Source organism: Sander vitreus, chromosome 2 (assembly GCF_031162955.1).
Source record: "Sander vitreus isolate 19-12246 chromosome 2, sanVit1, whole genome shotgun sequence".
In the NCBI taxonomy this organism is placed as follows: domain Eukaryota; kingdom Metazoa; phylum Chordata; class Actinopteri; order Perciformes; family Percidae; genus Sander; species Sander vitreus.
The window spans coordinates 7966657-7993807 of record NC_135856.1 but is presented as its reverse complement, the minus strand read 5'-3'; the positions used below and the strand labels follow the sequence as shown (position 1 = coordinate 7993807).

At 38.5% G+C, this 27151-nt stretch overlaps 2 protein-coding genes across 2 annotated transcripts; both read left to right on the top strand.

Moving 5' to 3' along the window:
* The first annotated feature begins 768 nt into the window (after window positions 1–768).
* Window positions 769–13116, top strand: gpr108 (G protein-coupled receptor 108). Its single transcript, XM_078275483.1, has 18 exons — window positions 769–1316; window positions 2386–2505; window positions 3694–3744; window positions 4007–4098; window positions 5407–5477; window positions 5694–5872; window positions 5951–6013; window positions 6144–6245; window positions 6326–6459; window positions 7720–7795; window positions 7959–8032; window positions 8124–8241; window positions 8328–8458; window positions 9397–9440; window positions 9534–9583; window positions 10065–10148; window positions 10916–11037; window positions 11310–13116. The coding sequence occupies exons 1-18, from the start codon at window positions 1221–1223 to the stop codon at window positions 11395–11397; spliced, it is 1695 nt and encodes a 564-aa protein (XP_078131609.1). The 5' UTR covers window positions 769–1220; the 3' UTR covers window positions 11398–13116.
* Window positions 13117–14342: 1226 nt separating this feature from the next.
* soul5l (heme-binding protein soul5, like) lies at window positions 14343–20637 on the top strand. The gene is made up of 7 exons (XM_078268224.1): window positions 14343–14444; window positions 15563–15622; window positions 15886–15967; window positions 16098–16218; window positions 16334–16473; window positions 17905–18068; window positions 18594–20637. Exons 1-7 carry the CDS (start codon window positions 14407–14409, stop codon window positions 19081–19083), a joined length of 1095 nt encoding a protein of 364 aa, XP_078124350.1. The 5' UTR covers window positions 14343–14406; the 3' UTR covers window positions 19084–20637.
* The last annotated feature ends 6514 nt before the right edge of the window (window positions 20638–27151 follow it).

The window sequence follows — 27151 nt, the reverse complement described above, 5'->3', positions numbered from 1 at the left end:
TGCAAAAGCAATAAAACACACCCTTAATCAATATAATAAACTCAGGGGTGTTGTTGCTAGAGCCTTACTTGGCTACTGTTGTTGTTTTAGCATTGTCATATACACATTTCAATCGTTTTATCACAAAAGTAAAACAAAAAGTAAACACACTGAATGTTGCACAACTTTACTGCTTTGGTTCACTCAACGCTCTCACCAGATCGACCGCAGCAGGCAGCTCTTTTCAGTGAAACAGATCTAAAAACCGACTGTACAATATACCTGGTAGAGAAAGTCAGCGACTAGTTTCAGAAACACAACTCAAATGAATGCTAATGTCGCTCCAAATCTGCTGTATTTGAATATTTGCAACCGTTCACTAAAAACGTTAGCCATTGTGGTGCTGTAATATGTCAGTGTTGTTTAAAGCTGGCTTCCGCTTTCCAGAAAATCCGTAAATTTATAAAATTTATAAAATTTATATATATATATATATATATATATATATATATATATATATATATATATATGATTTAAACTAGGTTATGGATGTGAAGTATGGCAAACAAATGAGAGTATATGCATATATATACATATATATATATATATGTATATATATGCATAATAACTTTACTTCCACTTCACCACGTGTCAATCATGTCAAACATCACTCTGCAGACAACATGAAACTTCTGACGTGGAGGATCATTCATGCAACAATTTCAGCCGGAAGCTCCCCAAACTGATCCACGTGACCAAATCTAGGCCAACAAGTAAAGGAGTAGTACTTTCTGTGGAAGGGGAAATGAATAACTTGATTGTGTGACGAATTAATAACACGTGTGTGTGTATAAAGCTTTTATAAATCACTGTTCTTGCGTCGTATCGACTTCTGAATCATATTTATGCCACTGTCTGTACCGGATGTATGTTTACAGCAGCTGACGTATTTGTCTGCACCTTGCTTAATGTTTGGTGTTTGATTCGAGACCCGGAAGCCAGATTGCCACCTACAGAGCTATGCTATGAAACCACAAAAGAACCGGAAAACATTACATAAATGGTTATAATTTGTTTATAAACGACGCAATTAAAGAACCGACGCACTGGATTTAACGATTAACATCACTGTAATTTACCTCCGTTATACCGTTTAGACTGCTTGCTAGCTTGCTCTTTAGCCATCTGGCAAGATTGTCGCTTGCTAACGTAAGCAGTTGGTTACCGTTAGCAAGTTGGCAATGGCTGTGGCGCACAGAGGTTGTGTTTTGGCTGGATATTTATTCCTACTACTGCTGACTCGGTGCAAGGCGAGAATACACTCGCTCACCCTGAAGGTAATGCGACTATCTTAAATAAGAGGTATGTTAGCTAGGGAGCTAACGTAGAGTAGTAGCTAGCTACTCTGGTTGGGCATTTTATTAGCTAGCTAGTATGCTTTAATTAGCTTTGACAGACTGTGATCCAAATGTGGTGTCGTGTTGTTGTGACAATAAAACTAGGAGTCAATAAAAGTAATAGAACATAACTTATAAGGATGATAGTTCATTTGCTAACAGTATTGGAATGTAACCTACAGTAGTAACGTTAAAATGTTGTACTTTACTCGAGTATTTCCATTTGATGTTACTGTACAATTCTGACGTTACTCCACTAGCTACATTTTGGAGGCACATGCTGTGTTTTTTTACTCCACTATATGTATTTGACAACTAAAGTTATTTTGCAGTTTTAGGTTTATTTAGATTTGGATATTAATACAAATATGAATCATACATTCTAAAGTATTATTAATGACAGTGTTAAGCTACTCAGCAGTATATCAAGTAATTAAAAATGATCCCCACCTTTACCAGATGCAACGTGAAAGTGATAGTTAGAAAGAATAGTGCATGGGTCAATCAAATATCAAAATCACACACACAATCAAATATCAGAAACACAAGTTGGTACTAATGTAATATAAGAGTTAAGTGAGTATAAATTATATGTACAAAAATATATCAATTGCCATAGTTGCAGATGATAATGTACCTGTGAATGCGAGTCCAGTTCCAGTTAGTGAATGAGTCCAGAGGGACCTCAGCAGCGTCTTCTAATGTCCATTCTGCGACTGATTGGGGATGAATTAAAAAGTACTCATTAATGCATAATTAATTTTAATCCAGTAATCTAACATATTATTCAGGATATTGGGTACTTTTACTTTGGTTGCCTTGAGGATATTATGCTAATACTTTTTAGTATTATTGCTACAGTATGGTATTGCTCCTTTTACTTCACTAAAATATCTGAATACTTTTTCCACCACTGTTTGCTAGTGAACGTGAGCTGCAACTGCTCAGTGACTTAACCGTTCACCCCAACCGCTCAGCTCTCCCACTTTTTATTTGATCTTCTTCCCAGAATGAAACTCGGTTTGCCGTCGACCTCAACACCTTCGGTTTCTATGCTAATGGGACTCTGGATGTCAACCTGGTTTCTCTGCGCCTTCAAGAGCAGCTGGTGAACTACAGTAATTACCCTGTAAGAAGTTTTTGTTTTTTGTACGTGTGTATGTTTGTGAGAGTTGATTTTACAATCATATTCTCAAAATGTTTATTATTGAATAAATGAAAAGGAAGAATTGCAAGCTGAGATCAATTTATATTTGTGTTCAAGCATGAGCATAAGCAAAATATACAACAAGGCCAGCCTTATCGTTTACATAATCCCACAGTTTCTCCTGATTATCTGTTAAACAGCACGTGCGCTGTATTTACAGAGGGATAAAGCCAACTGGCCAATCAATCAACATGCTGATAATGTCATCAGGCCATTACTTATGTGATATGGAATGTGATAGGAAAATAAATCTCTTAAGTTGTCACATGAAGATCATAAACAGTGTAATAAAATGTGACAGTAAGGTAGTCTGCAGTTTGGTATGCAGTACCTTATGTCTTCAGATGTCAAGAGCTCATCAATGTTCAGCCTCATCACATCATTTATGGATTGGTTCACCCAACATGGAGGATCAAGAGAACTGAATGGTTGAGAAAGTATTAGAACAATGTAGCAACATTGCTTCTTTTGATAAGTGAAGAATATGAATGCGTATTTGATACGAATACATTGGCTTATCTATATCAGTCAAATTAATATAAAAATTACAAATGAATGTTTGTTTGTTTTGTTTTTTTGTTTTTTACAATGGCAGTGATAATGGGTTGTCTACTTAGAATAAAGAGCTTCTTGGATCCTCATCCTTAACTTTTATACTAACCCTTATGAACATTGCATTATTCATCAAATATAAACATCAAAAAGCACATGTCAGTTGTCACTTAGCCGTTTATAAGTTGGAGAATTGAAATAAACTGCATTTTAGAAAGTCATATTTATATTTAGAAAGTTTTTGTCTCGAGTAGTCAAAGTGCACTGTGGGCGGTCAATTTATTGGAGTGATTAAGTGTTTCCAGCAGCAGTGAAATGCCAGGCCATCTAACACAAGAATCACAACTACTTACTAATTTGCATTGTAGCTTGTGCCATGAATCGTTTCACCTGCAGTGTTTTGACTGCTCATTTTACTTTGACCATTGCAAGCTGGTGGGCAAAATTGGGAGCTATAAAATGGAGCCAGTGTTATAATATCTGGGGTGTTGAACGATGACACAGGGAAATATTGTATTTATACTGGAAATACTCATGTATTTTATCATCTCTCTTTAGGTTGGTTTCAGCCTCTCCAGGTCACGTGTGAATGGAGTCCTGTCCTACACAGTGAGTACATCAATTATAAATATTTCTGTAGAAAAGGACATTTCATTCATCATCAGTTCATCATACTTGTTTTAAATAGTCACACTATTATGCTGTCAAGGAAAGCTTTTGTCTAATGTCCTATGTTATAAATTGAACTAATTTAAGATACTGATGTATCACATTAATGATATTTCAGGGTAAGTTTAGTGGTGAAATGTGAGTTTGGCTGTTCAAATGTGATTGTTTAACAGTTTTTTGTGATTTATTTATTTTTCCACAGGCAGAGGAGACAGAGACATGCCCACTAACTCTCACAAAGTTGACAAGCAGCGAGCCTCTCATTCTTTTCCTTATTGATATCAAAACACTCAGGTGTGTATGTTTCAGCATCAGTGTTCTGAAGTGTGTATTACTGTGCCCTGGCAGCCTAATCTGATAGATGACTATTAGGGTTGTTAGAACGAATTCCAAAAGTCTAATATAATTTGAATAGTAAAAAAATCAATACTATTCGAATGCTGAAAGTACTATTCAAATGTGATTTTTAAATAAATAGGTTGGCTAACGTTAGCTAATCTCCCACGTCTGATGAACAATAAGTTACGAAAGTGTGAAACACAAGGCATTGTAAGCTAACGTTACGTACCGAGTAATGTTAGTACAGGTTGGAGTGACGGGCTGCGGCTGGAAATCGGAAGATGGACAGGAAATAGTTTTAACATGACTTTAAAATCGACATCCACCGAGCCAAAATGCTTATGTTATCATTAATTAGCTCGTTCTGGTTTCCCAACAGTGTCGCGAGTTATAGGAGCTTAGCTGGGAGCTTCATGGAGACAGCTAAAGTTAATGTTAGGGCCGGATAGCTCAGTTGGTAGAGAGGGCGCTCATATATAGAGGTTTACTCCTCGACGCAGCGGGCACAGGTTCAACTCCGACCTGCAGCCCTTTGCTGCATGTCATTCCCCTTCTCTCCCCTTCAATTTCTTCAGCTGTCCTGTCAATAAAGGCCAGTAAAATAATGTTAAAAAAAGAAGTTAATGTTAGCTGCCCTACAGCTGTCAGAGTTAGCTTTGACTTCATATATTACCTTCTAACAGCTGTATTCTCAGTAACGTGACAATCTGCAAGAAACAGGTTGCTTTTAAATCACTAACATAGTAGTGACAGCACCGTTTGGCTTAGCTAGTTATCAATGCCGTTAGCATCGTGGCTAACACTATTGTTACTTAGTTTATGACATCATTTCGGCTGTGCTTTCTAACATGATTTCATTGTGCTAACTGAGCAACGTTAGCCTTTACGACCGAGCCGCTTCAATACACTTGTTAGATCATGTTTCATTACAGAGTTCTCTGTTGATTTGTGTTTGTCGCTGTGTGCGTGGTGGAAAATAACGTAAACAGAGAGCAGCGTGCCAGAAATGCAATGTGCCATGACGTAGATCCCCTTCAAGGCCAGGCAGATGTTGGAAGTCCCTCTAGTGGACAGAACGTGTAACGACAACCACATGCTTATAGTGGTATTGACAATGCATAAGCCTGAGTAGTGTAATACATATTTATACAGGCTGCATATGAGCATTAAATATTTGAGTATTAAAAAAATAACATGAAATTCGAATGGTATTATAGAGGAAGACTGACCGCTCTAATGACTATGTAATGTGTGTTTGTGTAGAGTCAATGTGAGAGCTATGGGTGAACAAGACAACCTCTTGAGAGCAAAGTCAAAGGCTGAAGCGCCTAAAGGTCAGTGCCGCTCACACTTTACAAAATCAATCAGTGTTTTTGCTTCACTTTAATATTTAAGCACCATAATGAATGATGGAATCATTTTAAACAGACTTTACTTTGAAATATCCTGTGAGAATTTAAAAACGGCTGAATTCTACCAGCATTTTGTGAAACCCAAGGAATATGACGGGGTAGTTTCGTGTGTCCTGTACCTGCATTTCTTTCCTGTAGGTCTGAGGAAAACCAGGCAGGAACCTGCTAATGCTGCCAATACACCAGATGGGAGTAAACCATCAACAAATGGGGACGAAAAAGCAAGTGACCCAGACAAAAAGGATGATAAGTCTGTGGAGCCGAATAAAGAAGTTCAGAAAGAAGAAAAGCCGGAAGTTGAAGAAACTGAATTCCAGGTAAAAGGTGTTTGTGTGCCTGCTTCTGTTTGTGTCATCTATTCATAAAATCAATTTCTAATCTGTATTTGCGTCTAGCTTGGGAAGAACAAACAACTGACTTTGGCTCTGGACAAAGTTAACGGCTCCTACAACTTCTCGGTAAGAACACCTTTCTTAACCATTATATGTGATGTGAACAGTGTTTGATGTGCTTTACGGTTTGCATGACATTTTTTATTTATTTATTTTTTATTTTTTTTTATAATATATCTCCGTCCCTCTTCCACAGTTCCACATGGTGGTCGGCTTGCTGGCGGAGGGTCTGTACAGCCTCAAGTTCCACTACTGTCAGAACAGGGTGCCTGGAATCAAATTCCCATACTCATTCTCTGTAAGTTGAGCGTGTTTGTGTTAGTTTGTTTGTGCATGCTCAGGTGTGTGCACGTGTTAACTTGAATATATCCTCTGCAGGTGGAAGTGACAGAGACGAATCCTGACGGCTACCTGTCTGCGGCAGAAATTCCTCTGTCTCGCCTTTACATTTGTATGGCTGGAGTCTTCTTCACTGCTGCCATGGTCTGGGTGTACACACTCATGAAGCACAGGTACACATGCATGCAAGCACACTGACACAAATACAGTATTGTGTAGCAGAATCTTGCAGCTTCCTTATCTAAATATGCCAAATCACTTTGCAGTGTCATGGTTTTAATGTCCTGTGAAGTTGTTACAACACCCTCATTATAATCACATTCTAGTGGCTCTGTGAGGCTGTACTGTAGAACAGTGTTGCATTGACCTATATGCTAACAGCAGCATATTAACACGCTCACAATGACATGCCAATGTAGTGTGTATAATGTTTATCATGTTCACTGTCTTAATTTAGCTTGTTAACATGCTAATATTGGCTAATCAGCACTAAACTGAAAGTAGAGCTGAGGCTGATTAGTTTTGAAGGTATTTGGTCCTTAAACCAACATTATGTAATTTTTTGAGTTGATTCTTAGCAAAAAACCCTTTGTTCTTTCACAAATGTGTGCTAATTCATGTGTAATTACTTCCACCAACTAATCAAAGTATTCTCGTAAGTGTAGAATCAGACATTCAGAATACATAGGAGCGACTCGCTCGAATGACGGCACCTCCATCTTTAAAATACATTAGCCAAAGAGGGACATACCTCCGCCTTTCGCCCTCTTACACCTATTGGCACCATGGCGAATGCAAGGGAGAGATTACTTGCCAGGGAAGCGAAAAAGAGAATTAAAACGACAACGCGACAGGCAAAGCAACAAGACCAAAGTTAATATTGGAGTGGCTAGAACAGCTGCGTGTAAAACGATGGGGAGAGCTAATTTCGGGTTCGGCCACTGTAGGAGGAAGGGCTAGAAAGTAAGTCAGTTGGTTGTCATATACAATTTTTCCGCTAGATGGGATAAGTTCTTACACAATGTAGCTTTAACCAAAGTATTGGACAAATGAAAAATGTGCACTGATGATGACACTAGATGAAAAGTTAATGGATCCCCAAAATTATTACAATTTACCCTGACCGTAACGATGTCCGTTTCCATCCATTTTCAACCTGTAGACCTTGTTCACGGGAAGGATGTTTTGACTCGTCATTTAAGTTAACATCGGCTCAGTTCCATTAAGTGTCCCAGTAAACCATGCATGCACAACGCCAGGAGCCTGGAACTAGCTCACCTAAATGGAATGCAGTCGTTTTTAAATATAAATTACACCTGTGTGTTCCCGGCTATGACATGACATCTCATTGATCACTGTAATGGCACCATTTTAATACTATATAACATGTTTAAACATCTTCCCCTGTGTCTTTTTTTTTTTTTTTTTTTCAGGTACAGCGTGTTTAAGATCCATTGGCTGATGGCAGCACTGGCCTTCACCAAGGCCACATCATTGGTTTTCCATAGTGTAAGTACACCATCACCACTGAGCAGACTATTGGCTTCTATCTCATGTTTGTATTTGACTTTTATTGTTATTTCTGTTTATTCTGTCTGTACTGCTCGCTGTGCTCACAGCACACCTTGATTCTTTGTCTTTTACGGAGCCTCTCTCTTTCTGTCTCTCTCAGATAAACTATCACTTCATCAACACTAAGGGGCATCCTATTGAAGGCTGGGCCGTCATGTATTATATCACACACCTGTAAGTATACTTTCTCCGGGATTTGAAGTGCAATGTAATTGAAGACTACTTTGTTGTTGTTTTTACAGTTTGTATTGTATGTACTTTCCAGGCTCAAGGGGGCACTCCTGTTCATCACACTGGCACTAATTGGCACCGGCTGGGCTTTCGTTAAATACATCCTGTCTGACAAGGAAAAGAAGATCTTCATGATTGTCATCCCCCTGCAGGTGTGTGTGCATGAGAAACGGTAGTTGTGTGGATTATTTACTCAGTGAATTTGTTTTGGTGACCCCACTCACCCTTTATTCTCCAGGTCCTGGCTAATGTCGCATTTATCATCATCGAGTCTACGGAGGAAGGCTCCAGTGAATATTATCTATGGAAGGAGATCCTCTTTCTGGTCGATCTCATCTGCTGCGGAGCCATCCTTTTCCCTGTTGTCTGGTCAGTGTGTGTGTGTGTGTGGTCTGGCTAGTTTGTATCAGTTACATTTTCCATTTTAAAAATCCATTGAAAGTTTGAATTAAGACTAGTTTTGAGAGTGATGTATAAGCTGTTTCCACACAGGCTAGTTGAGATAAGATAATCTTTAATGTAAAATTGGGCACTTGGGGAACCATATAGCATCCAAAGAGCCTCATTTTAAAGGTGCTCTAAGCGATGTTGGGTGATGTCGCTTCTTGTTGACGTTCGAAGTATTGACAAACAAGCTCGCCCCTCCCTCCTCCTCATCCCGTCCCCTCTCCCTCCTTTCCGTGCAGTAACCCCCCCCAACCCCCACTCCCAAATCCTTCTTGTCAGTTACTGGCTGGAATACTGTTTATGTTTCGTGGTGCAGGTTGGCCCAGTTTTTTTGTTGCCGTTTGTGGAGCCTGGGTTGTCTATAGAGATCGTGTTTTTTTTTTGTACAGTGTGTTCAGAGGACAGTCAGCTAGCGGATAGTGAGGAGATGTTTGCTGTATGTGACAAAAAATGCTGTAGCCTAAAAAACGTGCGACATCGCTTAGAGCACCTTTAAATGCAGTTTGTAGGAAAAAAGAATAAATTTAACTTACTGACAGCAGTAGGAAAGTGGTAAGGTTGCCTGGAGACCAAAAGTAATGCTTGAAAGTAGGCGGTCAGAGCTGCACCTTGCTTAATGTCTGTACCACCAGTCATAGCTAAGCTAAGCCATGGCGTAGGTTCCCCTCTTAGCAGCCAACCCACATCATTAATAGCCACAACAATGAACAACAAATAGGTTGATTTTTTTTTTTGCAATGAAACATTCATCTAACAAGTATTACATGGACCATGCATGCAAGTTTACCCATAATAGTAAATAACATTCTCCGTCTATGTGCAGATGTAATTGTAGTTCTCAAACATACCTGTCTTTATAGGTCTATCCGTCATCTACAGGAGGCTTCTAGCACCGACGGCAAAGGTGAGAATACTGATCAGTAACAACCAAAATGTTTCATAAGTTGTAGAGATTGTAGTTTGTTTTTTAATTGAATTTGGTCCATATCTTTTTCAGCTGCCATGAATTTGGAGAAGCTCAAGCTCTTCCGGCATTATTATGTCATGGTAAGAAGGAGTTCAGCTCAGCAGTATTTTTCTTCTGTCCTTGACTAGATCTGACCATTATTAGATTGCCAGAGAAAATGAAATTGCCAACCACAACGTTGATAGCAAACATTTAATACTGAAGTTGTTGTTGCTGATATTGCGTGAATGTTTTCTTCTATCGGACATGTTTTTATTATCTGTTGTCGAGCATTCTTCTTCCAATGAATTATACTGAGTCACGACGTATGGCCACTCTAGGCTTCTCATTCAGCAGAGTCATCGCAGCAGAGCCAGAACAAAAAGTCTTTGCAAACAACCCCATACTGTTTGGCCTTTTTCACAATGTACACCATTGTACTTTGACACAAAGCAAGTTTTACAAAGCTTGAGCAAGATAGTAAGTGGAAGATTCAGTTTAGATTAAAAACGGCATTAGTTCAAGCATCCGACTATCAACTTAGTGTAATTTTTTTTTTTTATTCTGTTTTCTTCTTTTTAGATTGTGTGTTATATCTACTTTACAAGGATCATAGCCATTCTGCTTAAGGTCACTATGCCGTTCCAGTGGCAGTGGTGCTATGAGGTAAGAAAACACCCACAATCTACAATAACAATCTGACTTTATTACTTTAATGAGTGCTTGTAAAGTCAAAGACAACCTGTACCTTACGCTGACTCAACATTGACTGGGCATAATTAGCTGGAAGTTTTACTTAGATGTATGCCAGGACGATGATTGCAGACACATTACGTGTTCAGAGCCCTTTATTAGTCAGCAAATAATTAGGAACACCAGATGATAGGATGTTGGCATTATTGGAGGGAGGAAATGTTTCAGGCTTCACTGATTTAAGATAAACTTTATTGTCCCGAAGGAAATTTGTCTTGTGTAAAAAGTGCTGACAACAGCTGCATGCATTAAATATCACTCAGTGACAGTACAATACATGACATAACATAACAACAATGTACTTTAGGACAGGAAAAATAAAATCTAGATTGCCCACTTGGTTGAGAAGAGATTGCAGAGGTCCTGATATAGTTGAGTATTGCACATGCCCTATTATGAAATACAATACATGTAATCAAAGGAATTGCACTAGATAAAAGAAATCATGCAACCAATTTTGTATATCAACTTAAGATTAAGTAACTGCAGAGGGAATTTATGTTTAAATGGTCTGTTGCAAGCAATAGGGAGAAAGCTAGAAGCTGTTAGCTACAAGCTATTGGCATCTGTTGAACTTCAGGTTAACTGTGAGCCGTAGTCTTCTCTATCGCTGATGCACATGTTTTAATATTTGTCTACCATCCGTCATTGAACACACACACCCTCTCATGTTTCTTCAGTTTCTGGTGGAGGTGTCTACTCTGATCTTCTTTGTGTTAACGGGCTACAAGTTCAGACCAGCGTCCAACAACCCCTACCTTCAGCTTCCCCAGGACGAGGAGGACGTCGAGATGGATGAAGTGTAAGCAACACGCCCTACACTGTTTGCCCCATTTATGGCACGTTTTAAGGCTTATGGCACTACTTGACTTACACATTGTCTACACAGGCTGTAGTGAAAGTAAAATGGCTTCCTTTTTTCTATAGCAGCGTGTAACTATATGTAACAGTTTTCACTCTGAGAATAAGGCAGGCTTTTTTTGTTTGCAAACTTGAGGTACAAAGGATTGGTAAAAGTTAAAATGTTCTTTATTTGAAGTGCTGTTGCTCCTCTCTGTTTCTCCCTGCGTCCAGAATGACTGAGTCAGGTGCACTGGAGGGCATTTCCAAAGTCAAGAAAACCTGTAATGGACGCGAGCGCCAGAAAGAGTCCACCTTGTGAGTGGGAAGCTGCATCTTTGGGGGGGGGGAGGACCCACTAAACATCCCCAGGCCAGCTGGTACAAAGGGGTGCACACGGACCAAGGCTCCCCACCTCCAGTGACGGCTTTCCTTTTGAAACTCTTCGAGTGGTTGCAGTGGTCGTGTCCACTGTCTGGCTATGCAAAAAAAAAAAAAAAATAAAATAAAGAAAAAAAGACTGTCTTTGTTGGACGCTCTCCATTCCCTCGGAACACTCCACCCAGAAACTCTGAAAGGTTTCAGAAGGAGACGAGCTCCTGTCACATGGATGGGTGGAGACATGGAAAGGAGCTCTGATGTTCTTTAGTTTTCATCTCTCTCTCTCTCTCTCTCTCTTTCTCTCTCTCTCTCTCTCTCTCTCTCTCTCTCTCTCTCTCTCTCTCTCTCTCTCTCTCTCTCTCTCTCTCTCTCTCTCTCTCTCTCTCTCTCTCTCTGTGTGTTTCTTTCTCTCCAAAGATAATTATCATTTTAGAGAATATGACTTGCTTTTGGTTGTGTTTATATCTGCTATTTAAAAAGGTACTTCTGCGAGCCTCTTAGTTTTACCTTTTTGTGTGTGGTGTGAGTACACGTGAGTGAATGTGAAACAACACAAGGTTTAGACACCAACTGTTTTTTTGTTTTTTTTTCTTCAAGTTTTCTTCCCTTTTGGAGACAATAGCCCATACTCAGGTAAAAGGCTAATCGGTATAAAATTTAAGCAACAATCTTAACATGTTGTTTCTTCTTCCCACTGTTAAAGGAGTCAGTAATGGCCCATCAGTCGTTACAAATGACATATTCATCACCACACACAGTACGGTATATGTTACTATTTTCTCCATATGTATGATTTGTATATTGAAATATATGGAAGAGGTTGTATATTTCAATATATTCACTTATTGCATATTGAAATTGTTTATGTTCGAGAGGTAAGAGTTCTTCCCAGTCCGTCACATGGACCGCTGCTGTAATTTAGTGCTTTAGTGGTTGAGGTCAACTCCCATCTCTGTGAATTAAGCCCGGATGGTGACACGTGGGTCTCTTAATGAATAAAGAGGTTGTTGGTTCAGTCTCTATTCATATAGCCAGAGCAGTGGTCCCATTTGTGTTCAATGACGGCCTTGTTTTTGTTTTTTTTGGGCCACGCTGTGCCGATCTGGGCAGAGGAGTGACCCAACTGATCATTTTTGAATTTGTCTGCTTTTGGTTTTACCTTCTTGCTCTTGATGTGAAGTTTATTTTATTAATTATTGATGACCTATTGGTGAAAGATCATAACACGTGTGCGGCCGGGCAGGTTAGACGGCCATTTGTAAATAATTTACAGAGACTGTTGCTACAAAAGGAGGCACAAGAAATGATATAAGAACTGCATAGAGGTTTTATAGACAGTGATTCAGACAGTAATGACAAAGGTTCAGTTTGAATGAGATGTTTTGTATTCCCTTATTAGACAGAGGGGAGGAGTAAATATGAGGAATGAAGGAAAGACTACTGAGATGTAACCACAGACACTCCTGTACATGTATTGGCAGAGCTACACAGGGTGTACTGAATGCGTCTCCAGGCTCTCGCATCGTGTACCCGGGAGGACTGGCATTAACAGTTCGTAAACAGTTGAGGAGAAAAGGTTTTGTGCTTGTTACAGAGGACTGTTTGATGGTTGTGTGAACTGTCGCAATAAAGCTGGTGTCCTGGAAAGGTCTCAAACAAAGCTGTTATGTGTATGTCTTTAAGCAATGTTTTTTAAGCCATGTTTGCGGAAAACTAGCAATTTAATGTTTCATTACATAACTATGTGGAATGTATTAAAGAAGAGCATTCAATCAATGCAACAACGGCCAATACATTCTAGTTTTAGTCACTAATATGGCTCAAAATAAAAAAAAGAATCCTATATCCCATAATGCATCTTGATAACGACTTTTTGTTCAACCCACTTTGCCTGGTGTATGTCCTTGTTATTCAAGCTCAACACCGGCTTTTCATTAAAGAATCAGTCTCAAAACCAGTTATGTCTTCACAGGTGGTACTTCCCAAAATAAGTCAACTAATTTTGGTGTGTAAAAACGGTTGACTTGAGTACCCCTTAAAGAGACACTATGTCTAAGTTCACACCTTTTTCACACCTTGTTTTTATAGTCCAATATCACAAATCCTTAACTCACTTTACAGCATTTCACACCCTCTGTACTGAGACCCTCGATTAAGAAAAGGAAAACCTCCCAAAAAACAACTATTTAACAGTGGTTTTCCTGAAGATTTCTTCATTTTTTTTCCTTGAGGAGGGATCCTTCTCCCAGGACAGACACGTGATAGATGCATGTAGAATGGACCAATATAATCAAATTACAGTAGACAATCAGGCTGACAAAATCCCCAAAGATGTATGAATGAAATGTGTTCATTAAATATTTAGTATTAGCCCTACACCAAAGTTTACTAATTCATTTCTAAATTAATGGAAACCCTTGGCTACCTGGAATGGTAATACAATCCGAAAATCTTTCAGACAAAACTTTCAAATATGCATAATGTTTTACTTGTGCCAACGGTGGCTTGGCCCTTTAAAGGCAGCGTTTTGGTATAGAGCATGCATCTCCCATTATAACTCAAAATGTAGCTCAATTTTGCTATATTGTCTAAACTATGCAAAAATACTGCAGACCGTAAACAGCCCACATCAGGACTTGCTCATCTCCATCCTCTCATGTTTGAACATATTAAGGATTAATGATGGCGGATTCTTGAGCAGACTTCGTAATGCCACACTGCTGCAGCGCTGGAGGTGAACTCGCGGTAATAAACAGGCACATAGCACGTGTCTTGTGTTGGTCCAGTAGTTTGCAGGCTGGTGCCAGCTCAGCCCCTCCCTTCCTGCGAGCTTCAGGCGGACGCTGGTCCTCACTGCATTCCGCAGTAAACTCACCGGAGCCTTCAGAGTGCAGCAGACTGCAGACTCCATCACACTCCACCTACTCCTCCGCTTCTTCCCCGCGCTCCCATGGCAGGTGGAAAGGACACACACGGGGCCGGGACAATGTGAGTATCCGCCCTCAGATTTTTTTTCTAGTTTGAAATGAAATCCACTCAGGTAGATTTGGAGAAATTTCTCCAGGAATGTTTGTCCATAGCTGATGTCTGTATGAGCGACTTTTCTGCAGCGTCATGCACAGGTAAAGTTGATTTTTGCGTCATTGTTGGTCGGTTGTGCATGCATGAAAATTATTTTTGCTTAATATTGAACATGCTGCTGTAACATAAATGCAGCAGTAGATAGGCATAAATAAAAGTGAACCGGTGATTGTATTTTGAGATAATTCATCCCGACCTTAAATAACCTTATTTCATTTATCAAACTGTCTTGGCTTTTAAATCCGGTGTTTGGTTAAATGTAACAGTCAAACGGGTTATGATAAAGGGGTATAATGAGCTACTGAAGGCTGTTCGTCCATGACCTCAAAACGCCTTTGGTTTTGAGAAAGCAGAGCCTGATGATGCAGCAGATCTCTCCCTCTCTCTCCTCTTTGCGTCGCTCAGAGCAGGAAAACGTGTCCTATTTCATCTGCAGTGCAAACGCCGGAATGCAGCACACTGACTGACACGCAGCCTACTCACAAAGCCTTTTAAAATCTGCTAATGGAAAATTATCCTCTGACATTTTCATTTATTTTTTTAGACTAGATGTCTATCCCGTTCGTCATTGAAAAATATCACCACGCGTTAACATAAAAACATACTTAAAGTACCAATAGTAAAAGTACTCGTTATGCAGAATGGCCCATTTCTGAATAATAGATTATGGCCTATTATTGGATTATAATTATTGATGCATTCATGTGTAAACATGATTCATGTTGCCGCTGGTATAGGTGTAGCTAATTTCAGCTACTTTATAGACTGTAGCTTAATCAATAATCATACATCATAATGTATTAGTTGATGTAAAGTTTGTAATAATCTGAATCTGCAAAGCAACTACAGTTATTAAATAAATGTTGTGAAGTAAAAAGTACAAAATTGTCATCCCAAATGTTGTGCAGTCGAAGTATAGAGTATGAAGTAGCATACAATGGAAATAATCCACCCCTGGTCGTTTCTCTATTATACTATAGGAGCATTTTAAATGATGTATAATGTGTACTTGTGTCCTTCCTCAGGGCTTTCATCTCAGCCTTGGCGTTTTTGGCTCTAGTGGTCTCTGCTGAAGGAAGTGTTGGGTAAGTGGATAGTTTTAGATAAATGTAGCCTGTACATGGCCAAAAGTGACTAATTATCCAAATCAAGGGTCTAAGGATAGATGGTGTCCTATGCTGTACAGATGGTAAAGCCCCTTGAGGAAAATCTGTGATGATGGGCTATAAATAAAATAGACTTGAATTAAAACTATTACAAATGTGTGTTCATTTGGCAGACACTTTGACACTAAAATGAAGCATAACAGTTTGCTAGTAAGCATAATTTTTCTAACACTCTGTTACAGACCGAGTACCAACACCAGCTTTTGCACCGAGTCAAAGGAATGTCTGGAATATCAGCTGGTCTGCAAAACAGATGAATATGAGGTAAGAGAACCTCCAGTCAAACCGCACATATACCTTCCCATCAAGCTGTCACTTCTGAGACAGTTGTGTGATGTGTGTGTGTGTGTGTGTGTGTGTGTGTGTGTGTGTGTGTGTGTGTGTGTGTGTTCAGGTGCGACACTACAGCCCCACTCGCTGGGTTACAACAGATGCTGAAGCCTATTTCATGGGCGTGGGTGCAGCCATGGCCTTCAGGAGACTGTTCCAGTACATCACTGGAGCCAATGAAGGAGGTAAGGACAGGACAGAGGCATCAGCATTCAAAAGTGTGTTCATTGTGCGTTTGTTTATCCGTGTGTGTGTGTGTGTGTGTGTGTGTGTGTGTGTGTGTGTGTGTGTGTGTGCCAGGCATCCAGATGGAGATGACCGCCCCTGTCCTGGTCAAGATCCCAGAAGAAACCAAGATGTGGGAGCCGGCTATCTACTCGCTCAACTTCCCGCTGCCGGCAGCCTATCAGGAGAAGCCACCTGCGCCCACCAATGAAAAGGTGAGCTGACACGTGGTGAGGGCTATGGGAGGAAAGACCCTTTAGGTGCAGGGTAAGGCAGTTTTTCTTTTCCGGTGTTGGTGAGTCATGCGGTGAAATGCTTTTATCCTCTCAGTATCTGCGTGTAATTTGACCGTTGATTTAAGATCGATAGATGGATGGATGTGCAGCTTTCACTCACTCAGCAGAATAGAAATAGATGATGCTGGCTCATGATGACATCAGTGCTGCTGTCCTTTATCTGTCTACTGTGTACATTTGATTAATCTGAAATTGGCTGTATATATCTACAAAATCAATTAATTCTTACTTATTGTCTAGTCATGTTTCTGTATTGTGCCTCCTGTACTGGCTATGACAAACTAACTTTTACAGAACAGAACATATTGTCTTGATTAGCCGTAATTATAGACTAATAATTAAGACAATATGTCATAACATGTTTCAGCTCAACAACTGACATTCATTTGATGTATCTTATATTTCTTTTAAGTTGTTAAGTCATCACAGACCTTTACAAAATTTAAGGAAATTGTTTTTTCATCCAGAGTTTTTGTTCAAGAGAATGGTTTTGATCAGTATGTTTGCTTATGTTCAAACTCTTATCACCTTCTCTCTATACAGTTATCACAAATAACATTTAGAATTATATTATAGTTTCTGTCGCCCCCATGAGGAGTTCTAAGTAATGACAACACCACTGTTGTTGCATCCACATGACACAAGCCTTCCGTAAGCGTTATTATGGAACCCACGCAACTTCTAGGCAAGACCCGCTCTTCAATAGCATTCACATAATACTATTGGCCAGGCGTCCATGCTTTCGCAAGGTAACGTAACCCGATTTGTTCAGGTCCTATCCCCTGACCAATCGGCTATCCTAACCTTAACCACTTGAGGTCAATGCCTAACCCCAACCAATCGTCCTGCTTCGTAGGGCGGGACTTGCCTAGAAGTTACGTGGGATCCATAATAACGTCTTCCGTAATTTCGCACCACCCCCATCCCTCCTCCACGCAGTTGCTAGTAGCCAAGGAGGACACGGAGGATTAAAAAAAATATGATGGACTCTTCAGAAGAGGTAATCAACTTCACTCGAGTTTCTGCGTGGGAAAGTCACCAGACGACAACAATTAATAAACAGCCATGCTGAGAAATACAGCGAGAGTTTTGTGGAGCTGATTGTCTTATTAGCTTTGTATCAACTCATTTCTTTTGAATGCTTGATTACAAAGTGTCTTTTTCCAGGATCTCAATATTTAATTTGACCTATTCTGATGTGTCTTTCCTTTAAACTCTGCATATGTGTGCTGTTATCTATTTGGAGCAGTATTTTGTGCTGCCTTGCTTTCTCTCTGCTATATCTGTCTACTGTGATACATCATGGGTCAATGTTTGACTGCTAATGTTGCATCTGTGTCTCCTGCACAGCTGTATTTCACCGAGATGCCAGAGATGGATGTCTATGTGAGGAGTTATGGAGGCTGGATGCTGTCAGTCACCTCCAGGCTTCACGCTCACCTGCTGACTAAAGAACTGGGGAGAGTTCGAGCTTCCTACAACCACAGTTACCACTATGGAGTCGGCTATGACAGGTATCGCACGCGTCCACCAATACGTTACCATTTGTAACATTCAGTGGTAAGTGATTAATGGGAATCACTTACCACTATTTTATGTTCTATTTCTTTAATATTGTCCTCCCAAGTTTTGAACATATATTTGACATACATTTTTTTTTGACATTCTGTATCATTTTCCTATAATTGCCTACCAAATTATTTTAGGTTAGGTGAGGCCTAATTGACATAAAGGGCCATAACACTTAAACTCATCGCAGAGTTGCAACCATGTTTAAATGACAAGTGCACAAACCTACTCTGAGCATTCCTGTAAAATGTAACAGGTGCAACACCACCATAATAAACTTAAACAGTCACAACTGAGTTAACTTGTAATACAATACAATAATTCAGAGAGCTCATATTCCAGGGCAGGATTGATTTATATTCCTAGAATTGCCGTCAGCTAATCAGCATAACTTTCGCTATGTGTATTTTGAAATTACAAATTTCTATGATTAAAGTAACCTGTGTGTTTGTGTTTGTGTGTGCGTGTAGTCCCTTGAAGCTGTTGAACAGGCACAATGAGGTGTGGTATGTGGCCGAGGGGGAGCTAGTTTGCACAGATCCACAGGAGCCGACCCCTGCGCACACAACCAGGCCGACTCAGACCAACTCCCCCCCAGACTCTCCGTCTGACCCTCTTCCACACACGCTCTCTGATTCTCCCGCACTCCCTCCCTCCAACCTATCCTCATATGACAAATCCAACTCTTCTTCACAAATGCCCTCTGACACATCATCTCTCCCCCCATCTAATGCTCCACCTAGTCCTTCATCCAACCTGCCCGCTGACGCCACATTCAGCCATCCCCCCACCTCCTCCCAGATCCTGCTGGACCCGACAACCAACTCTTCCACCCCGGCCGCTGTGAACCCGTCCCTGGAGCCCCAATCTAATGCCGCCCTGTGGAACAGCACAGCCCACAGCTCTCTGGATACACAAGCTGACAGTAACCCTGTGACCGAGCCAGACAACGCTCATTAGCAATTGTCACATTTGATTTGAGCAGCTATTCCAGGTATACTAACATGGAAGTTAAATAGAAAAGAAGCAGTGGAGGTGTTGCAGAAAAATTAGTGAAAGTGTGTGATAGACGGAGAAGCTGTTATCGTCCTCCTTAATCTCTCTATCTCTGTGTATTACACTTACTCCTTCTTATGGCACTTAGTGTTTAGCTATATGTTCAATCACAGCTTTGCACCTGCAGCTTTCTGTATCAGCAAACACATGCCTATCCACTTTGTCGTTCTGAGCTTATCATACAGCTGTATCGTTGAATTAAGTAATTGTATGTATTAGTTAGAAAGTTAAAATTCAAGGTTATTGTGTTGATTGACCCAGTTAAAGCGGAAGGCAGGGATAGATGCCGTTTAAATGCCGATCAGTTAAATCCGAAATCCGTGTGTTAGTATGATGCTGTAATTAGCGATTTTTCTTTTTGTGCCACTATATTCCAGCCATAACATCATACACAATTCTACTCTCTGTTTAGATTCATGTCAGTTAATTTCCTGATATTTGTGGCAACATATTGGTGAATCATTAGAAATTCAGTGTGCACATGCATTGGGATCTTTGGTGTGGCCTTAAACCTAAGTGCTCATACTTTATAGCTATATATAATAGTAGTTTATGAAGTTTTTGGGATCAAACCTTTTTTCCAAGTATTAGAGCTCAAAGGTGTCTGTAAAACTAATGGCCTTATGTTTTGCAAATTTACCATCTCAGTATTTTTAAATGATTACAACCAATTTGATTAGATTTTTTTTGGGGCTACTAGAATTCAATGAACATATTTACAAGAATAAAAACTTGGATTATGACATGGTTATTAATAACAGAGTATGCTATGTACCAGAAAGTTGCTTGTTGTTAGATCTTCCCTTAATTTCACTGTCAAAAGTTCAGCAAAAAAAAAAAAATAGCAATACATATTTTTAGCATCTTTAAATATCAGTAAGTCTAATCCACACAAGCCAATTCTATGTGTAAAAATGTAATATTTACTAAGATTGATTTTTATTCCTGCTAATTTAGACCAAAATGTCTCATGAATTAAGTCGGGGTTGACCGTTACCTGACCTTAATAAGTAGAAATGTCAAGAAGAAAAAGATGACAAGAATATCTAAACAATGCTGGATTCATACACTTTCTGAATGTTATATGAGGTAGGAAATACGTTCAACATGTTTGTCAGGCTTCAAGGATGTAAACAAAGGGTTTTGGTAAGAGATGTTGAATGTTAACAAAACGTTTTAGTTTCCAAAGGAAATCCCACAGGGTACCTTTTAACCTTTTTGCACACAGTACAAAGTAAGGCCCTTACTCAATTCTGCCCAAAACATTTTTCTGTGTATCTATACCTAGAAAATCAGCCCACAACAATCCCTTTGCTTAATCTAGGCAGGAAGGACTGCCCCAAAGATCCCAAAGAATCACGCCTGATAAACCAATGCAATACAACTTACATCAGTTAATAAATCTATCTATCTGTCTCTGAGCTACAAGCTGTGTTTTCTGAGGAAGGTGCAATAAAAAACTATAAACTCTTTTTGGACTGATTGTATTATTGGTGTCTTTGGACCTGATTAATCAAGAGAATGATTTACTTATTCTGATTGTTTTGCCCTAATGTTAAGAATTAGAAAATTCCTTACTCAATCACGATCAGGTAATATCAAGAATAATGCTGTTAGACAGCAGACCACACTTATATATAAGTGCAGATGATAATCTGCTCGTTAAGAACATCTTCACAACAAACTTTGTCCAGTCTTGTTTAATGATCATTGTTAGTGATTCTTGTCAGTTTCCTCTCCAGTCCTTGATTAGTGGCTACGGAATTTGCACATGCTCCAGGTAGGCACTTTGTGTAAACAAGTTTATAAGCAGTGTTGGGGAGTAACGGAATACATGTACCGGCGTTACCTATTCAGAATACAAATTATGAGTAACTGTATTCCGTTACAGTTACAATTTAAATAGTTGGTATTTAGAATACAGTTACATTGTTGAAATCAATGGATTACATGACGATACTTCTCTGTTTCACGGGTTTATTCACTCTCGCAACTCCATGCATTTCCCAGAAGCCCCAATATGAAAATGAAAAAATTAGCTATTTCGTGATCACTGATAGAGGTAAAGATGGAGCCGGAACCGGCACACCAGAGCCAGGGCAGGAATGCGTTTCTATCTTGGAAATTCAAACAGCATTTCACATTAAAGAAAGAGAAGGGAGAACGAAATATAACTGTGCACTGCAGTGCAACTTCTGCTTGCCAGCAACCAACTTCCTTTCAGCGTCCAAATTACTCCACCTCCAACCTGAAGAAGCATCTTAAAGTAAGTTATTTTTAGCCAAGGGTAGTCGTCTACTGTAGTTTTACTGGTTACCTTGCTATTTTATAGCTGACGTGCGACTTTACATTCTCCTACATGCTCATTTACTATCCCCAGAGCCGTTGAAAGACTAGCCCCGTTTGACATGTTAGCTAACGTTAGCTAAAATTAGCTCATGCTAGCTTAGACTGCGGTTAGATTTTTGTAGTATGCAGTTCGGGACTACAAATACAAAAATCTATCTGCTTGTTTAGGTACACACCAGAATAGGCCTGTTTAGTAAGCTGTATTTGATGGCCGCATTCCTACTTAGAAAATGCAATTCAATGTGGAAGTAATCCAAGTACTCAGATTGAGTGACGTAATGGAATACGTTACAAATTACATTTTTGGGCATGTATTCTGTACTCTGTAACGAAATACGTTTTGAAAGTATCCTTCCCAACACTGTTTATAAGGTATATGTAGATTTTTAGCTTGTTGCTTGGCTTTAGCATTTGAGGTTATCAAAGGTGCAGGACAAGGGGGGATTTTGTCCCCAGTTTTTTTCTATTTGTACATATATTGACGATTTGTCTAAGAAATTAAAAGCCTGTGAATCATATCATCTATGCAGACGATCTTGTGGGCCTTAGTCCTGGCATTGTATGATATCAAATGCAATGCCAGGAAATGTGTTGTCATTATCTATAGAACCCATGTATTACAGTAAGAGAACCAAAGAGTACAAATGTCTAAAATGTCCTGACTTTAAATTGTCTGATAATCTTGACCAGGATTTCTTCTTGTGCTTTTGTATGTAATTTATTCTATGTACTGTCTTGTCTTTTATCTGGAGTCTGATTCTGTAATAAAGTTTTGTTTTGATATTTGTTGGACTTGTTTTGAATATTTGTGGTTACTTTATTTGCTAGTATACCTCTGTCTCCCATTTTTGTACCAGTTCAAGAGTGGGCCTGTGTATGTCATAAAAGGTCATATAATATGTCATTAAAATGTCATATTATAGTATTTCAATAAAATATGACAATTTTTATATTTTAGTATGTCATAAAAAATGTCCTAGTATAGTATGCCATAAAATGCCAAAAAGGTCAGAGTATAGAATGTTATGACAAAAATAAAGTCTTTAAAAATTCATAGTATGTCATATAAAGTAATAAAAAGGTCATAATAAAGTTTGTCATAAAATGGCAAACAAGTAATAGTATATCGTAAAAAAGTCGAAAAACCTCATAGTATAGTATGTCATAAAAATTAGAAAAAACATAGTATGAGTATGTCATTAAAAGTTTAAAAAGTCATAGTATAGTACGTCATAAAAAAGTAAAACAAAAGTCATAGGATAGTACATCATAAAAAGTCATAGAATATTATGTTGAAAAAAGTAATGAAAAAGTCAGTATAGTATGTCGAAAAAAGCCTAAGTATAGTATGCTGAAAAAAATCATAGTATAATCTGTCTTAAAAAGTCATAGAATATAGTATGTCGGAAAAAGTCATAGTATAGTTTGTCAAAAAAAGTCACGAAAAAGTCATAGTATAGTATATCGAAAAAAGTCAGTATAGTTTGTCGAAACAAAAGTCATAGTACAGTATGTCGAAAAAAGTTGAAAAAAGTCATAGTATAGTATCTTGAAAAAAAGTCAGTATAGTATGTCAAAAACGTCATAGCATAGTGTGTCGAAAAAAAGTCATAGTATAGTCATAGTATCGTATGTTGAAAAAAAGTCATGAAAAGTCATAGTATTGTATGTCATAAACAGTCATAGAATATAGTATGTCGAAAAAAGTCATAGTATAGTATGTCGAAAAAAAAGTCATAGTATAGTATGTTGAAAAAGTAATAGTATAGTATGTTGAAAAAAATTCACAGTCCAGTATGTTGAAAAAAGTCATAGTATAGTATGTCAAAAAAAAAGTCACAAAAACGTCACAGCATAGTATGTCGAAAAAAGTCATAGTACAGTATGTCGAAAAAAGTCATAGTACAGTATGTCGAAAAACGTCAAAGTATAGTATGTCGAAAAAAGTCAAAGTATAGTATGTCGAAAAAAGTCAAAGTATAGTATGTCGAATAAAAGTCATAGTATAGTATGTCGGAAAAAGTCAAAGTATAGTATGTTGAAAAAAGTCATAAAAAGTCATAGAATATAGTATGTCGCAAAAAAGTCATAAAAAGTTATAGTATAGTATGTCAAAATAAATCACAAAAAAGTCATAGTATAGTATGTTGAAAAAGGTCATATAGTACATCGAAAAAAGTCATAGTATGCAGAAAAAAGTCACAAAAAAGTCATAGTATAGTTGTGATATATAGTATAGTATTTTTGTGACATGCTATAACTTGTTATGATCTACTACACTATGACCTGGACATTTTAATGACATACTTTACAATGTTGTTACAGCCAAATACTTTTTTAAATAAACATCAGACTACAGAGAAAAGTTTTAATAACATTTTATGTACAGTACTGTACATAAAATGTTATTAAAACTTTTCTTATCTTATACAAACATTCATAAAAAACGAGAGCATTTATAAGTTCAAGATTGGTTTATGACAATAGATGTGATCAAGACTTCTGTAGAGCAGATTTAAGAAGAATGACGTGTCTCAGAACATCCATGCAGTGACATCTATACAAAGGCAATTTAGCATTTGATTTCTCAGTTTAAAATAGAAGCAAGGAATTGTTAGTATATGGATTCGCTTCCCTTTTCGATTCCCCATGGCCAGCCCTTTTCCGGTTTCAGATACCTTTGTACTCGCTGGGACAGTAGCTGGAAAACAGCGGTTCAGCTGGGATCCAACGCCTTAGATGGGAAAGACGGTATAGATGATTAATATCTTTCATATTAAATTAGTAGCCTTCAACAGGAGTGTGTCTTTTGGATTCGCACAGAAGGATTCACAAATGTATTTCTGATGCACATACAAATAATACTCCCGTCGATGTGGTATCCATTTTTTTCACTTTTTTTTGTTGCCTTTTCTACAACTTATTTCATATTTTTTGTCACAAAATATCAAAACAAAAGAAACATTTTCCACTACATTTAAACCCGTAGGCGTACTTAAACTGGATTTCTTACTTGACGCTCTCTGCCAGACTGCTGCAGGTCCGATTATTTAATCAATTGGATCAGTCATGACGGAGCTCAGTTCCATGCTGATGTTTCTTCAAAGTGGCATATACCAAGTTTAGAATAGCAGGCTACCAAAAGTACAATAAATAATTTCAACCATTCTCCATTCAGCATTTTTGATACAGCTAAAGGGTTTTATTCTTGTTCATAGTAGGCTATTATCATGTTGTTGTTGTTGTTGTTGTTGGAAACCCTTTAATGATGCAACTCTTGTGGAATAAAAAGTCATGACCGAAAGAACGAGATCCAGGTTACAAGAGGCCGAAATGGGTTTCCTCAGGAGAGTGGCTGGCGTCTCCTTTAGAGATAGGGTGAGAAGCTCAGTCATCCGTGAGGAGCTCGGAGTAGAGCCGCTGCTCCTTCGCGTCGAAAGGAGCCAGTTGAGGTGGTTCGGGCATCTGGTAAGGATGCCCCCTGGGCGCCTCCTTAGGGAGGTGTTCCAGGCACGTCCAGCTGGGAGGAGGCCTCGGGGAAGACCCTGAGGCCTGTACTACGAAGCAAGATTTGGCGTTAACGAGGTAACTTCAGGTTCAACCCAGGGTTTTCTGTACTACGACGGTGGATCACTTGTTACCGGGTTCAATCGCCGTGGTAACGTATGCTGAACACCTAACCTGGTCGGGAGCAGGTTAAGTTGGAGATCAGAGATCAACCGGTGTAAAAGCACCGCGCGGAGAGAGAGAGAGAGAGAGAGAGAGAGGCTCATAAAAGTTAATTTAACATTTAGAGACTGACAACCCTGATAGGTATTGTTATGAAAGATATAGATTTTCAGCGGAGGGAGTTACGTATCTTTGTTAGCTTCTTGAGACGTGCGTTGCCAATGCGCACATCGGTTTAAATTATGTTTTTATATTTTTTATTTGCTCTCATGATCGCTTACCACTGCCAGGGACAATTGCAACTGAAATAATAGGCTAAAGCAACGACAGTTTTTGGAAAGCACAAGTGTAATTATGGTCAGATCTTGTGCCTGACTGATGGGGAAGTGATATTAATAAGCGTTGTGATTTATGCATTTACAGCGTCGGCTATTTTTTGCCATCTTTCCTCCTGTTTTAAGAAGCAGGTGTAGCGACTGTATTGCATTTTGCCTGTTAAACCGTGTCAGTGTTCTTCATATTTATGTAGAATTATAGTTTGCTCTTCTCATATAAAATATGCGGCTCTAGTAGATGTTTGCGATTGGTCGTGCTGTGCAAACACCGCCTCTTTTATGTGAACGCGGCAATAGTATTTGCGCGGATTGGGAAACCCTGGTTGATTGAACTAGTTGTTAACCATCGTCGTGACACAGTTTATGCGGGAATGCGGTTGTTAGGTTAGGTGAAGCCGGGTAACTGAAAGAAATCCAGGGCATGTTGATCTGGATTCGTAGTACAGGCCTCAGGACTAGGTGGAGGAATTATGTCTCTAACCTGGCCTGGGAACGCCTCGGGATCCCCCACTTGGAGCTGGTTAATATGGCCCGGGAAAGGGAAGTTTGGGGTCCCCTGCTGGAGCTGCTCCCCCCGCGACCCAACCCCGGATAAGCGGACGAAGATGGATGGATGGATGGATAAAAAGTCATAGTATGGTATGTGATAAAATGTCTTAAAAGGTCATAGTATTGTATGTCATAAAAAAAGTCATCACATAATATGCCATAAAATGTCATAGTATAGTATGTAATAATAATTCATAACAAAAAATCATAGTATAGTATGTAATAAAAAGTCACAAAAAAATGCATAGTATAGCGTGTCGTAAAAATGTCAAAAAAGTCATAATTTAGTACGTCACATAAAAGTCAATATATGTCATAAAAAGTCATAGTATAGTACGTCAAAAATAGGTCGAAATAGTAGTCAATATAATATGCCATAAAAAGTCATAGTATATGTAATATACGTAATAAAGTATATTTTGTAAAAATGTCCAAAAGAATCATAGTAGCGTCAGAAAAATGTTAAAAATACAAAGTATATTATGTCATAAAAAGTCATAGTATAGTATGTCATAAAAAGTCATACAAATACAAAGTATAGTATGTTATAAAAGGCATAAAAAGTCATAGTATAGTGTCATAAAAATGTTAAAAATACAAAGTATAGTATGTCATAAAAAGTCATAGTATAGAATGTCATGAAAAGTCGAGAAAAGAAATAGTATGTCATAGCAAAAATCTAAAAAGTCATAGTATAGTAAGCCATAATTTTTCATAGTAAATATGTCCTACAAAATCAAAGACATAATAGCAGTGTATGTCATAAAAAATAGAAAAAAGTAATATTATGGAATGTCATAAAAAGTAATAAAAAAGTAACTGTATAGTATGTAATTAAAAAATTAAACAAAAGTCATACTGTAGTATGTCATACAAATCATAAACAGTCATAGTATAGTATGCCATTAAAAGTCATAAAATGTCACAGCATAGTATGTCATGAAGTTGTCATAAAAAGTTATAGTATAGTATGTCATAAAAAAGTCAAAAAAAAGTCATAGTATGTCATAACAAAATAGTATGTCAACAAAAATCAAAAAGTCATAGTATGCGACCATTTTTAATAGTAT

Coding starts and splice junctions, on each gene's coding strand:
- gpr108 (XM_078275483.1), top strand. CDS start 1,221: ATGGCTGTGGCGCACAGAGGTTGTGTTTTGGCTGGATATTTATTCCTA. Junction 5,478..5,693: donor AAAGGCTGAAGCGCCTAAAG/GTCAGTGCCGCT, acceptor TCTTTCCTGTAG/GTCTGAGGAAAACCAGGCAG. Junction 11,038..11,309: donor GACGTCGAGATGGATGAAGT/GTAAGCAACACG, acceptor CCCTGCGTCCAG/AATGACTGAGTCAGGTGCAC.
- soul5l (XM_078268224.1), top strand. CDS start 14,407: ATGGCAGGTGGAAAGGACACACACGGGGCCGGGACAAT. Junction 15,623..15,885: donor TCTGCTGAAGGAAGTGTTGG/GTAAGTGGATAG, acceptor ACTCTGTTACAG/ACCGAGTACCAACACCAGCT. Junction 15,968..16,097: donor GCAAAACAGATGAATATGAG/GTAAGAGAACCT, acceptor GTGTGTGTTCAG/GTGCGACACTACAGCCCCAC.